Source organism: Poromitra crassiceps, assembly GCF_964638095.1.
Source record: "Poromitra crassiceps genome assembly, chromosome: 11".
Lineage (NCBI taxonomy): Eukaryota > Metazoa > Chordata > Actinopteri > Beryciformes > Melamphaidae > Poromitra > Poromitra crassiceps.
The window spans coordinates 91,666-105,190 of record NC_139643.1 but is presented as its reverse complement, the minus strand read 5'-3'; the positions used below and the strand labels follow the sequence as shown (position 1 = coordinate 105,190).

The 13,525-nt window shown below is 42.3% G+C and overlaps 1 protein-coding gene across 1 annotated transcript in view; it reads right to left on the bottom strand.

Moving 5' to 3' along the window:
* Positions 1-12,626: 12,626 nt before the first annotated feature.
* LOC310784657 (uncharacterized protein) overlaps positions 12,627-13,525 on the bottom strand; it is a 73,023-nt gene continuing 72,124 nt past the window's right edge. Inside the window, exon 6 of the mRNA XM_083645674.1 lies at positions 12,627-12,833. Within this exon, the coding sequence (XP_083501800.1) occupies positions 12,751-12,833 (83 nt within the window). The 3' untranslated portion in view covers positions 12,627-12,750. The remainder of the gene's footprint in view (positions 12,834-13,525) is intronic.

Genomic DNA, 13,525 nt, shown 5'->3' with positions numbered 1-13,525 from the left:
CCAGCAGATAAATGAAAATGTTAAAATACTTTCAATAAAGGAAGAATAAAACGTGGCCAGAATTCTCTGGTCGACTCCAAAGGAGTTTAGTTTACGAAGACAGTACAGACGCTGATGAGCTTTTTTTACAACAATATCTGTATTGTCACTGAATCTCAGTTTGTCATCAAACACAGTTCCCAGATATTTATAGTTCTGGACAATTTCCACATCAGCTCCGTGGATGGTTGTTGGAGCGATGTCTATGTGTTTTGGTGAGATTACCATTTCTTTGGTTTTGGACACATTTAGATCCAAAAGAGAGCGATCACACCAGTCTACAAAGTCTTGTATTATGGGTCCATGTGATTGGTCTGACTGACTGAGAAGAGATAAGATAACACTGTCGTCAGCAAATTTTATAATATGGTGATTTTTATATTTGCTAAGACAGTCGTTTGTATATAAAATAAAAAGAAAGGAAGAAAGAACACAGCCCTGCGGTGACCCAGTGGAAATTAAAATCGATTTGGAGCTTTTTCCATTTATACTTACTGTCTGAGTTCTACTAGTAAGAAAACTAATAATCCATCTGATGAGTTGATGATCCAAGTGAAAATAATTTATAAGTTTTTCTACTAATATGTGAGGTTGCATTGTATTAAAGGCTGAGGAAAAATCAACAAAAAGTAATCTTGCATATGTGTTTTTTTGTTCCAGGTGTTCGTGTACAGAATTCAAAATAAATAACTTGGCATCATCAACACCTCTCTCAGGCTTTTATGCAAATTGCATGGGGTCAAGAGCTGATCTGGTTACATTAACAATTTCACTTTTGACAATCTTCTCCAAACTTTTCATTACCAATGATGTTAAGGCTATAGGCCGCAGGTCATTAAGAATTTTAGGTCTGCTGATCTTTGGAATTGGAATAATGTTAGAGTTCTTCCAGAGATCAGGAACCACAGCTAGGTCCAAGAAGAGCTGGAATAGTCTTTGAAACACATTTAACAAATGTGGATAAAAACCAAGGGAATGTAGAAGTTAATCTCTGCATTTCCTGGCAAATATCTACAAATGTGGATAAAAAGACCCAACCAAGTCCACGCTTTGTCTACGGAGAGGCCCACAGTCTCAGACTTTGAAATAATGTATTTAGTCATATAATAATTTATCTGGAGACAAGAACTTTAAGGACAAGGCTTTAAGGATACTTGAAGATTTTAACCATTTCATTACCTATTTCTTAAACTGCAGAACACTCTGTCTGTTGACACTTTCAAAAAGATTCATGTGTTCAGAGTTGACTGGCCTTTGTCTCCAGCCTCTGGTGTCTGTAACTCCTCATGTATTTTGTCTGATTGTTTCTTACTCTTTGATGGTCTTACTTGAACTATTTGACTCTTGTTGTGAAGCACTTTGTGACTCTACTCTGTGAAAGGTGCTGTATAAATCAACTGTACTGACTTCCAGTCATTAAACAGACTGTCAGGAGTTTTCACTCAGACAGCTCAGTAAAGTCAAGTCACAAACAAGTTGCAGACAGAACAGAAAAGATGGTCAGGTTTGGCCCAGCTTGACTTGACTTGATTCATTCATGCTTGTACTGAAAAAGTTGCAGAATTTTACATCAGTGACATGAGGATAATAAAAACATGTGACATAAAAAGGGATATTTTTGTAGCCGACACATGAAAAGAAGACACATGGACACATTTAGACACAAGGTTACCTGGAATAAAAGAAGCTCCGACTATGAAACTGTAAACTGCACAGACTGCTCTCTTTCTAATTATTTTATCTGACAGAAAGATGGCCACCCAGTGTGTCAAACCAACTCAGAAATAAAACTGCGTCATGTTGGCCTTCTTCAATCAGATCATCATCTCAGAATAAATAAATAAATATCTCAATAATTTGGAAAACCAGGGCTGAGATTTCCCCCCAGTTGAAAGGAGTAGACATTATGTTCAGTAGACAACAACTCAAGAGACTTTTACCAAAATAAAATAATAATAATAATGTAATAACACTCACCCTGACTGTCTGTCTTGCTGCTCAGCTCCGCTCTGTCTCAAAGTAGACTTTGGACTGCTTCACTGCCACACCCAGCTGCACCTGACAGTGCTGTATAGTGCAGGTCTACGCAGGTATAAAATGTTGGTTCTTCAGCGGTTCTTTGAGGAGGTTGAGGTGCTCTATATATTTGGTTGTAAATAGATTTATGAAGCTGTTTAAGTTAAGTGAGAAAGGGGTAGGGTTGGTCGGTGGTCGACTCCACCACCACCACCACCACAGCATATCAGTACAATGGCATAACTTTACATGTTTTACTTCTGTGGGAGATGTGTGGCCCTATCTTGGTACAGGCCTTAGGCCCAAAAACTGGCGTTAAACGCAAAAAAAACGTGCCTTGCGCCTGCCTCGGGAAGATAGCAACATGGTTTTAGGCCCCGAAATGCGCTTTATGCCAAAGAGGCGTGGCACAGTGCCAGAATAGGCCAGAATGGGCGTTTCGGCCTTAAATACTGGCCTAACGATATCTTCCGCCCTGGCGTTAATTTAGCGCTTATCGCTTTTCAAAACCAGGCCTATTCAGTGCGCCGGTTGATGCAGAGCTCTCCTCTGCCATCTCACTCTCTGTCCCCCCTCTCTCTCTCTCACTCCCTCTCTCTTGCGCATCAGACATGCACAATGATCGATGGAAAAAAAGTTTGCCAGTTCTATTATTGTGCGTAATTGCACGGACTCTCCTCTGCCATCTCACTCTCTGTCCCCCCTCTCTCTCTCTCACTCCCTCTATCTCGCCTCACGCATCAGACAGGCACAAAGCCACACATGTGAAATCTCCTAGTATGCATTGAGGCCAATCCGTTTGACAAGAAATAGCAACCAAATCAGCTTAAATAGGGTAAGTGGTAGATCAAAATAATGTTTCTCTTAACACAACATGCAATTGTGGAACATTTCAATATTGGACAAAATAAAATCGCGAAATCAAAACACAACCCTATGTGAAACATATATGTAATCCTGGTGGTATATATATCCCTCGCCATGCACGGCGCCAGGGGGGGGCTAGGGGGGGCTTTAGCCCCCCCTGAAATTAGCCAAGCCCCCCCTAAGCCCCCCCTGTAAACTAGGCTAATACATCATAGTAGAAGTGAAAATTCCCAGCGTACTTGAACACAACGTTTACACACCTCTGGCTGTCTGAGAACCGGGCCGGCCCATTTTTTATGGAGGGGTCTCCCCCTACTGGCAAGTGATTATGGCGCGTATTATGCCATGGTGTGATAGAAGGACCTCCCCCCTCTGCTCTGCTCAAAGTGGCCTGCTCCATCTCAAAGCGTCTCTCTCGGTCCGCGGAAGTTAAATTTCCTTACGTACACGTCATCAATATCATAGGTCAATATCTACGGAAAATGGACATAAAACAAGCGTCTATCGTTAGTATCGCGCGCCTTTATATTGATCAAGCGTTTATGTTGATGGCTATCACAAAGGAGATACTTTATTTTGCTTTGTACACTGACTGGACTGGACACAGTGGACAGCACAGGACTCCTCAGATCAGATCGAGCGCGCAGGTAGGCTGCCAGTAACCTGACGCTGCCAGATGGACGGTATAGCTCCACATAGGTTTCACTGGAGAACCAAATGCAATGTGAGTTCACGTGACGGGCGGTTTACCAGGCTAGGCTGCCAGGGCATGGAATTTATATTTGATATACATAATGGCTTTGTTAAGACTGGTTGCCTACTGTCTGTGCTGTTGTGTTTTTTGGCCGCCGTGCTCATGCGTGTGGTGTGAATGTGAACATAACTGTAATGAAAGTTTGTTGTTTTAGATCACAACTTCTGCGTTGGAAGTGGGCGCCTCTTTCAGGCATGCTCCGTTTGTAGCAGGGAGGTGTTGGAAGATCTTTCCTGCTTCTGCTCCCAGACCGTAGTCGAGAAGCACAGGGGAGGTTTGCTCTCCTCCAGGGCTGAAGTATAGTTTACTTTTAGCTTCGGGACCAACCACCCACAAATACACAGCAGCGGGAGAAACAGTAGCACACCGGGACACGCCTGTAGCCTTGAGATGATGTTGCATTTATTACCGACCACTTCTTCCGTATAGTACAGTTGTTATTATTATTCTATGTGCTAACTTTGCTATTAACGTTAGACTTCTCCGCTCATTCATTCACAGCCACTTCCTTGACTGACTGACATTGACTGACGCATGCCCACTCGCTCTCTCTCGCTCCACCACGCACTCGCTACGTCAAATCACTAGCACATCCCATTCTCTTAAATGGCTACGCACGTTAGTATCCTGATTCCATAACAGAGGCAATGGGTCCCATTTTTATAGTCTTTGGTATGACTGGCCCGGTGATCGAACTCACACAACCTCCCAGTCTCAGGGCGGCCACAGTGAGCTGGTTTTGATAAAAGTATCAAAAAAACGCCTCAGTCACTATACAGTCTTGTTCATCACATCACTGGCGTGATTGTTATATAGTGCAATCTATCAATCGTTCTATTTATTATTATATATTAAATCTTTTGTGTAAATTGTGAATATAAACTCTTGATTTACCATCTAAATGTGTGTGCTGCATATAGCCTTGTGTAACTGGACTCATCAGTCTCAACATCAGTGTGACATAGGGCTAAATACACAGTCAGTCTTCAGCTCATTGAAGCACTTACATGCATAATGTTGGGTTGGCGATTTGGCTCTCAAAGGAAAAGCAGTGGGCCCTCCTTGTCTAATAGTAGAGCCTAATTCACACCCTATCATATTATTATAATTTCTTATATTAGTGTTTCTCAACCTTTTTACACAAGTACCTGAGAAATTACCACCATATGAATGTATGAGAGGGAGGGGCCCCCGCGTACCACCAGTGGTACCTGTACCACAGGTTGAGAAGAGAACCACTGTCTATTTATGTAGAAAAAGTTAGCCCCTGCTGTAAATATTTAAGCCCCCCCTTAGCCCCCCCAGGCACAATTGGCTGGAGCCGCTACTGTCCCTCGCAGATTTAATGTGAAGATTTAACGTGATTTAGATGAGTGACAGCCGTAACACGGTTCTACTGTGACTTCCTACTGTGATGTTGCACCTCCAATACTTCACATTTACTTTTACAATAAAAACACATTTCTGCAATGACTTTACATAATGTAGCAGGCTATATTTATTTGCATCATCCTACCTGTGCAGCAGGGGAGAGAAAACAATATCATTCTGGACAAACTTTCACCAATCTAATCTCATCATGACATAGGGATAGGCTATATTTTTCTAGCCAATGCGTTTAGAACATTCTTTTCACTTTGATCTTGTGTAGCGTATTTACATGCTTGCAGTATTTAAACTGCAGTTAGATTGGTTTGATAAGCATAATAATATGGAATATTAAAAGCCTATATATGGAGACAGACAGACGGGGATGAAAGGGAGGGGGGGATCTTTTCTGACCGGACTGGATCGCTCAGTGGAATTGGAGCTTAAAAGGGAAGCTTGTGATTTGTTTACTGCACTTCTCCAATGACCAGATTGTGCATCATTTTACGCTTAAAAGGTGTATAATGCTTAAGGCCACCTAGCACGATACCAAAATATCGAGTGGGCTGCTCCACGCCCACCAATCTGCAACGATAGAGCCCATGGTCTTTGTGGATGAGTCTATATCTGCAGATATGGATTTCCTGGAAGAGGCGAGATCTAACCCAGTCCCAGAACCTCATACACACGAGTGACACGGCGGTCCAATGAAGAGGGAATGTCACCTGTTCTCTCCAGACCGGGTACCACGGACATAAGCATGACAGTCCAGGGAACATCTTCCACCCCTTGTAAGCCAAAGATATGCACGACGGTCCAATAAAGAGGTAAGATCTCCCAATCCATGCCCAGGACCTTGTACAGACAGACACACGACGGTCCAATGAGCAACATTGCTGCCAGCAGGTACAGCACTTGAGTAAAATAAAACAATAGGGGTGGCATAGGGCAGCAGCCAAAAAATGTGTCCTAAACATAACTGATACATATCAAGTTGTTTACAAAGTTGTCAGTCTTTGCAAAAGGGAGTGGGTGGGGACAGCTTTGTTTTGAATCCACCACTTGTTTTTTGTTTTTTTAATTCACTTCTCATTATGACTCTGATAATCTTCCACACTGCAGGTTTAACCATTCTGTTCTTTTACAATTACTTATTTTCCAGTATTGTACAACTCTCTCGTAACGGGACAAGCCCCGTCTTTTATTGTCACACGAACACCACAACACATGCATGTGGCCACAACACACTCATGCTGACGGTGGCCGGTGAAAAGTGTCCTCTGCATTTAACCCATCCAGGCATGTCCTTTCCTCTGGGGGGCAGGCCAGGAGCAGTGGTCGCTTTCTCGTACAGCGCCCGGGGACCAACTTCGGATGTTGTCGTCACTGGTCGGATGATGATGACGATCTGATCTTCTGCATGTTTTTAGTGGGGGGGTTATATACAGAGGAACCCCCTGGGGGAGCACAGGGAGAACATGCAAACTCCACACAACCAGAAAGGCCCTTATGACGAGATACCCCACCTGGGCAGTAGGCACTGAAGATATGGGGGGGATCACAACCACAGCGCCCACAGTGTCCCAGGCGAGAATCGAACTCAGGGCCTTCTGACTGTGAGGCGACAGCTCTACCACTGAGCCACCATGCCCCAACTTGTGCATGACCGGAATCAAACTTTCATGTCATCTTAATTGTGTTTTACCTTGTTGCAGGAAACCTTGCAATGGCAGCTCCTGTGGCAAGTCAGGAATAGAATTGCTTCTGTCGTCAACAGAGAACCCATTGACTTTGAATACCTTAACTTTTTTTGCTCTCAGGAGTTGCAGTTTGTTCGAGCTGGGGCAGCTCATATTGACCTTCCTGAGGGTGTAGTAGGCACTCTACAACAGCTGTCAGAAATGATCAGTGCTTATCTATCTCAGAGTATTGTCCCCCCACTATTCAATGATTTAGTTGTGGTTGAATGGAGTGGGAGTGTGGGGCGACCCCGGCTAAACATAGAACGTCAAACCCTCCTGAATCTACTCAGTACTGGGTTACCACTGACTTCTTTGACTGACCTCCATAGGATTTCAAGGTGAACTCTCTATAGACGGATGAAAGAGCAAAACCTCTCCATTAGGAATTGCTATTCTGATATAACAGATGATGAGCTAGATCAGACGGTTAGATCTATAAAGGCAAGAATGCCCCATGCTGGCTACAGGCTAGTGAAAGGTTCTCTACAAGCAATGGGGCATCGGCTTTCGTGGAGAAGGGTGAAGATGTCATTGCAGCGTGTGGATGGTGCAGGAATAGTTGCCAGGATGGTCCAGTTGTCTTGCATTGCAAGACGGACATACTCCGCTCCCTTGTCTCCCTTGCCCCTACCGCTCCCTTGTCTCTTATCCATATCGACACAAACCACAAGTTAATAAGGTATTATTTATCATACTTAACTAATCATTGATGATTTTATCATAATATCAGTGCTGTCTTAACAATTAACTCTTTCTTAGGTACAACATTGTGATTTTTGGAGCAATTGATGGCTTTTCAAGGAAGGTAAAAAAAAGAGTCAATCATTCACTAGTGTGTGTGCGTGCGCGCCTGGTTTTCTCCACCCTTTCGCAGTCATCTGCCTTGCAGTGGTTGTCAGTTACATGTCTTAGTCCCATCCTTGCAGCTGCTCCAACCCAACAAGCTCTGATTTTGTGTGCAGCTGTCTCCCCTTCCTTAGACTTCGGTCCAGTGTTCACCTGCCACTGGACAGGTGTTGCTACCGCCTTGGCGGTTGTTGGCATGGACTTTAGTCCTGCTGCCTCCTAACGTGTGTTCTATTGCTGTTGTTTTGTCACCCTCTGTACGTGTTGTATGTGTACATATGTGGTTTCCTCTGACTCCAGTGCCCTGTTCTATCTGGCGATGAAGGGTGCTTGTAATAAAGGGCTATCTAAATAAACAAACTTTATTATTCAATCTTGTGAACTACTACACAATGTCCCACTTCACTTCCTTACAGATATTTTACCTGGACACAGCTGGGAATAACAGAGCAGAGACAGCTTTTGGATTCTTCATGGATGGAGTTCAGAAACATGGATGGCCATGAAGGCAAGCATATAGACCCTTTTACTGTTTGTAAACAGCGATGACGTATTTTGTGGGTGGAGCCGAACTCGCAAAAAGTTACAACTAGTAGTTCAGCTGTCATAGAAATATTGAAGATCCCGACACCTCCTCCACGTATTTCCACGTATTTTAAAGCTTTGCCGGCAACAGACAGGTTACCTTACACAAATAAGCTAACTCTTTCAATTGGTTGAGGTTTCTTGACATGTAGTCACTGTCAGGATAGGTCTAGGATCCAATGCATTGTCAAAGTTGCAGAGCCGCACATCGTCATATTCCTAGTGGGAATGTCCACCGTCTATACGCATACAGCACAAGACGTCTTTTGCCTGTATTCCAGGGATTTCTCTAGTTTCGGCTCAAGTTCCTCAGTTTGGGATACAGCAATGCATGCGCAACTAACCCTGTGAGGTCCACCATAAAAGGGTCTATTACATTAGTGTTCAGAAGAAAGTTTACAATAAAATGTCAACACACAATTAAAAAAAATAAAGTTAAATGAGTCATTTAAAAACAAACAAAATAGGAATCCCAGGGTTGCCACGGTTTCAGAAAGTGCTTCAATAAAAAAAAATCAATAAAAATCTAGTACTTGAAAGTGATTGTATTTATACGAGTGACGCTTTCATTTTCATTCTAATTTTTCATCATCTCAAAATTGCTGGGCCAAGCTTGATATTCCTATCTACAGTATCACTCTCCATGCTGCGCTGTCATTGCTGGTCGCATAGGTCTTGAGAGCACAGAATACATGCTGAGGATTTCAAGATTGCTTTTCGTTTTTGTTAAATGTTTATCATTCCAATCTGGAAGTCTGACTGGAAACATTAGAGGATGTACGAGACTTGTAGTCAAAAGTGCTTGAAATCTATCATTACAAAAGAGTGGCAACCCTGCAATCCTATTTCCAACAGCTGGGCTGATTTAGTGCATGTTTGCTCAGTAGTCTGTAAAATGCAATGACATTTTGGGGCTTAGCTGCACAGTTATTTCAGTGGCATAGAAGAGACTTGTTGGAATTAAATAGGTGGAAGTTTTCCTTGTTTCTAATATATTATTTTATACCTTTTATCTTTCAGAGTACGAGGCGATCAAGGGGTTGAGAATATAGACATAGCTTGTATGTGTGCTGTGAGAGGAACAGGTCGTGGCAGCTTTATTGCTGGAAAAAGTGTCCATAACCAGTTGTACAGTATTTGAATAATGAATACCAGAGCTCAACTGTTTCAGAAAATATTAGAATGTGTCTAAGCATTCCTTGCAGCACACCTCCGAGTGTAACTTCTGCCTGCACTTTGAGCTGATGAGTGACAGGAAGAAGACCTACTTCACAGGCCTTCTAACTATCATCAGTTTATACATTGAACCCCAGCAAGCCAGACCAAATATGTATTTAAGCTAATTATTATAAATTCAAGGTTCACTTTATTTGTCTCCCATGGGCGAAATTTGTCTTGGGTTAGGGAAGTGGTACACAACCTTAAATCCCATCAGTTTCCAAAATCTGCTATGCCATGAAGTCTTTTTAGTTCTAAATTGATCTAAAAATAGGAATGGGAAATGCTTTGCAGATAATTATAAAATGTTTCCGGTGCTTTGCTATTTAATGGTGGACATTTTTGGGTTTAAAGTTATTGTAGTGAAACCCTTACACGCTCTTGTCTCACATAGATATATGATGTATGTAATGTGAACAGGGCACTCCTGAAAAAGAGAGCATTGCTCTCAGTGATGCTCCCCTGTATAAATAAAGGTTAATGAATTAATTGACCCATCATTGACCCGAATTGTCACCCCTTGCGGACAGAGGGGAATCTGACACCGAATCAGCTATGGATGATTGGGATGGTGCAAGCGCCTGTGACAGAGCGGTGCCATGGCGCTAGTCCGACCAACGCGTTCTCACTCCGAGCACGTAGCATATTGACGCTTTGTCCCGTCCCTTGTGCGTCACTTGTTACTAACATGGTACCCTTGAGGGACCCATGAAACGACTTGGGCTTTCCGACTAAACTCAATGCAAACCCATGGAAGTCATATTTGACGCTTATGGCAACTGCTCCCCCATTAGCCTAACTGATCCCCCATTAGTCAACTGCTCCCCCTTAGGGTCTGATATAAGATCCATAGTAAATTTGTGTAAAGTGAAACTTATATAATTTGGTCACTTACAAGAACTATATATGACAGTAAATCCACATACAATATTCTTAGTAAATTTGTGTAAAATGAAACTTATATGATTTGGGAACTTGTAAGAAATATGTATAACAGTAAATCCACATACAAGATCCTTAGAAGATGTGTGTACTATCAAACTTTTATGAGTTGGGCAACCATTAGTGAAAGCGAAATCTTGCAAGTGTTCAAAAAATTAAGTCATCGTAACATCACCCATTGATTTTTGGACATCCCGGTTTTGAAGCTGGGAGTATGGCCATCGCCATCTTGGGGTTCATGCGCAGCTCGCACGAGACGGCACAAGATCACGGGTTTCCCACAGAGCCGTAGCTGCATCAGGCTCTAAACATGTTTAATCTAGTTGTAAAGTCAGGCATTTTAATATGGGGCGAATTGGGAACGACTCCCTTTTGGAGCCAGCCTCAAGTGGCCATTCGAGGAACTACAGCTTTTAGTATCACTTCTGGGGCTTCATCTGCCCAAACCCGAGCTTGCCACCTGATAAAAAAACAAACCTTACAAGACATTATGTACCGAGATAGCAGCTGACTCTGGATCCGCCTCCAAACGGGAAGATCGGTTGGTTAGGTTTAGGCATTAGGAGATTTGTTAGGGTTAGGGTAAGCCAATCAGAAGCAGAATAGGGACGGTCATGCCTTTGTTATCTTAGGATTATTTTAGAAGGCATCTAGGATGGTGAAGGCATGGCTGGGTTTAGCCATGAGGAGTGATGATTGGTTAAGCTTAGGGTAAAATATCAGGGTAAGCCAATCAGAGGCAGAGTAGGGCGGGTCATGCCTTTGCCATAAAAAAATATTGCGCGTAGGACATCCTGCATCTTACATTAAAATAAATGGATGGATGGATGGATATATAGCAAGATGACATTGATTCAATGTTGGAATTCCATCATAACAATCTTTTGTTGGTTGAATATTCAAGGCTATAATAACATTGAATCCATGTTGATAGGCTAATTCTGTGCTTTTTCAATGTTGAAAAGACAACATTGAATTAATAGAGAGTTTTGGTCAGCTGTATTGCCCCAATATCATGTGTCAGTCTATCCGTCCATTCATTCAATACTTTAACGCAGACCTGGGCATTATGCGGCCCGGGGGCCAGACCTGGTCCGATGGTTCTGCCTGGCCTGGGAGGTCTAAGACAAGCCATACCATTTTACTTATGAAGCTAGAAAAATAGAATGAGATCACCTTGGCTGTTTGGAGTGATTTTCAAATATAATAAATGCTGAAGAATGCACAGTATGTTTTCTATCATTTAAGATAGTGGTAAAATTAGACTAGTTGGCAGACTGGCAGTCCGAGCAATCGGCAAGTGGAGCTGTTTTGTTAAAACCAAAGGGTGCCCTATGGATGACTGCAAGGAGGATGCAACTATAGAGCATTTGCTCCTAAAATGTGAGAGATCTAAATATGTCTGGGGAAAAATGGAAAGTATTGGTTTTAATATTACTGTGAATTATAATGCTGTGATGTAGTGCCTTTAATGAAATAATGCCAGGACCACACGAGGACTTTTTCTGGACAATTGTTTGTGTCGTCGCAGGAAAATTGTGGAAGACAAGGTGTGCCACAGTTATCCACCAAGCTGTCAGGTGAAGTGGTCTATAAACAAATCATATCAGAACTGAAAAGACAATGAACACTGGACATAAGAACAAAAATACCCACAACCTGGCAGCTGCTCACCTTCTAATAGACTTCTTATTTTTGTTATCAACTCCCTTCTAATGTTTATATATATATATTTAAAAAAAAAAACTAAATTATTAAATGTTTGTTAACCCTGACTGAATAATTTGATAAAGTATATTTAAAAAGTAAAATGAGAGGTTACGACATCTGACCTAGAGTGTGGGCGTATAGGTGGTTTCCAGGTGGTTTCCAGGACTTTCCAGGACTTTCTAGGTGGTTCCAGGACTTGATGCCTTGCCCATGACCTTCCCCGGATCATAACCCACCACCATGCAAATTTTCAGCCCAATCCGTGCAGAGCCTCCAGAGGCTCTGCACCTGGGTGGGCTCTACCACACTGCCACAATTCCCGTCGCTCTGTCACTTGGACTACGCTAGCGAAGTGATTAACTATATTACAAATACCAACATAATAAACATTTCCAGATGGCCATACTGACTTACATAAAGTAAGCAAAGGGCATCCTGATTTTCGTGGGGGTCTCTCAATTTGTAACCCTCCCGCTGTGATTGGTAATTTCTCATGTTAATCTCCTGATATCATAGTGATACAAATCAAATGGCTGTATCGGATTATATTTATTAACGTGATTCTGTCTTCTATTGACTTTTTGTGGGTTGTTATGTTTTCCTTTGAGGACGTTGGGTGCCGGATTGAGATGGTCCAGGGGCCGGGTCCGGCCCATGTGTGACCTAGATGGTTCTGTATTGCAGGGCACTGCAGCAGTTGAGGGTTCTGACAGGACACAGATCCATTGGAATTGGTGGAAATATACCTGCAAAGAAAACAAAATAAGTCACTTTTTAATCTCATACACTGCAGTGCTTAGCAGAGCCCTGTCCAGTGCCCACATAAGTTTAGTTAAACTCTGGGTCACAATAATATAATTATTTTAACTATTGTAGAAATTTAATTATTTTGGGATCAGAGTTCACAGCCATCTTCATGTATCAACATTTATAGATTCTCTTTCACATTTGAGCTATTTGGTGTATCTGCTTGTATGTTACTATTTGTTACATCAACAAACTATTCAAAACGAATTTCCCTGAGTTGGATTAATAGTTGTTGATTAATTGATTGACTGAATGACTGACTGACTGAATGATGGTGATTCATGTATGCATAGGCTAGTGACAATGAACAACAAATCATAATGATGTCACAACAATTTTTTATTGTTAACTCATTCTCTGCCAAAGACGTACTCGGACGTACTTTTTACAATGGCGTTCTGTGCCAAGGACGTACTCGGACGTACTTTCATGTTTTGGCTGTTTACATTACATCAGACACTTTCCCAGCCTGTGACATTGTTTCAAGTCAAACTGATAAAAGCAACCCGCTAGTTTAGTATTTATGGGTGGAGCCTGTGGTCGAAACAGAGTCCGATCCAGAGTTCTCGGCTGGCGACGATGGCGAGGAAGACGCCAGCGTTTTTGTTGTTGCTACGAAGGCTCCCCTTCA